Source organism: Octopus bimaculoides, chromosome 27 (assembly GCF_001194135.2).
Source record: "Octopus bimaculoides isolate UCB-OBI-ISO-001 chromosome 27, ASM119413v2, whole genome shotgun sequence".
In the NCBI taxonomy this organism is placed as follows: Eukaryota; Metazoa; Mollusca; class Cephalopoda; order Octopoda; family Octopodidae; genus Octopus; species Octopus bimaculoides.
In genome coordinates, this window is record NC_069007.1 from 6,893,269 (window position 1) to 6,895,044 (window position 1,776).

Consider the following 1,776-nt stretch of genomic DNA (forward strand, 5'->3'; position numbering starts at 1 on the left):
GTGTGTGTGTGTGTGTGTGTGTGTGTGTGTGTGTGTGTGTGTGTGTGTGCGTGCGTGTGTGTTTGATTATTAGTAGTCAGTCATCGCGATTATGAATGTTCATGGCTTTGGCATGAGTTAGAAAGGTTTCTCTATACTGATCGGTTTTTCGCTTAAGTTTAGCATTTCTTTTGAGCAATTCCTTTCCACTTCATATTTCATTTTGCAGTATCTTTGAATGTCAGTTTAAGTCTTCAATGGTTTATTTTCCCTTTGCATTGTTGGGAGTAACAGCGAGTCTGCTGTTGTCCATCGTGTGTACGTGTCCCAACCAACATCAATTTCTATCTATGAGGACTTCCATCACAGAAGACAGACCATCACATTCTAGGATCTATTCATTCCTAATCTTGTCAAGTAGAGTGATATTCATTTGTCGCAGCTGTCTCATCACATATGTATGTAACTTGTCTACTTGAACTCTATAGACTGTCCAGATTTCAGCTCCATACAGCAGGCAAGAAAGCATTATAGCCTGGTGTACCTTATTTTTCCCCAGCCTTTCCTGCAGCCTACCAAATGAAGCACTAGCTCTGTTCATTCTCTTTGTGATTTCTTGTGATACAACTTAACGAACACTAACGACCGACGAAATCTTTCTTCCTCTGTTCGCACGAACAATATGGCAGTTATTAACGCTCTTCCTTAACTTTTTCATACAGTTTTTGGTGTTTTTCTTGCAATTGAATTTAACCCGAATATTATTTATGATTCTTTGTATTTCTGCAGCTAACTCCAGTACATCAGTAGTACTAAATCGTGCTCATGTTCCTATTGTCCCACGGAATACATGCCTTGAACATGCAGAAGATATCAAAAATCAACATATTTGTGCAGGAGAGCTCGTAGACAACGGGAAGACAACTTGTGTAGTAAGTACCATTTTTTTTTCTTATCGACGCTGTTGTTTTTGCTGGTCTCCCTTTGGCTTCTCTTCTTTAACCCTTTGCTTGTGCAAAGCATTTTCATAAATTTGTATTAAACATCCATGTTTGTTTTCAGATTTTTTTTTATCCCTTGTTTCCTGTTCTGAGTAATATAAAGTTTCCCTTTCTTAAATCCAAGTTACTCTCGTGGCTGAAATAAAATATTGGGAATGTTTATCATATATTTTTAGCTAACATTTGTTTCATACATTTTGAGTAATATGAAGCTTTCCTTTCATAACTCACAAGTTGAAAGAATATTGGGGAACTGTACCATATTATGATGCATGGATGCCATCACTTGTAATACATAGGACAGGCAAAAGGTTAAACAAGAATGAAAATACACACATCTAATGTAGTCATATTATATCTAAAAAAAATGGGATGGTCACAGTTGGAATTGTCTTTGATTATTGGTTCAGTTAATTCTCTGGCTATCCAGTCCATCGTATTAATGAAATAATCAAATAATGGTCGAAGATGATAAAACATATGTGATAGAGATTCCTAAGCAAGACTCAGTGATATAAAGCTTTCCTGGGTTGAAAAGACAGTCGTGAATGTGTATCATATATGATGCATAGATGCCATAGAAATATGTCCTGTGTATTATATGATACACAAGACAGGTAAAGGGTTAAAATATTTCTGTGTTTCAGTCTGTCATTCAAAGCTAACTCTTCACTACAAATAGTTCTAAAGACTCCTATGTTGATAATACTCAAATACAGACAACGAATATATATAGCGATATCTATAGTTTATATATACATATATATATATATATATATATATATATATATATATA

The 1,776-nt window shown here is 35.0% G+C and overlaps 1 protein-coding gene across 1 annotated transcript in view; it reads left to right on the forward strand.

Moving 5' to 3' along the window:
• The window catches only part of LOC106872870 (trypsin alpha-3), a 23,319-nt gene that overhangs the window by 14,589 nt on the left and 6,954 nt on the right, over positions 1–1,776 (forward strand). Inside the window, exon 5 of the mRNA XM_052977235.1 lies at positions 769–911. Within this exon, the coding sequence (XP_052833195.1) occupies positions 769–911 (143 nt within the window). The remainder of the gene's footprint in view (positions 1–768; positions 912–1,776) is intronic.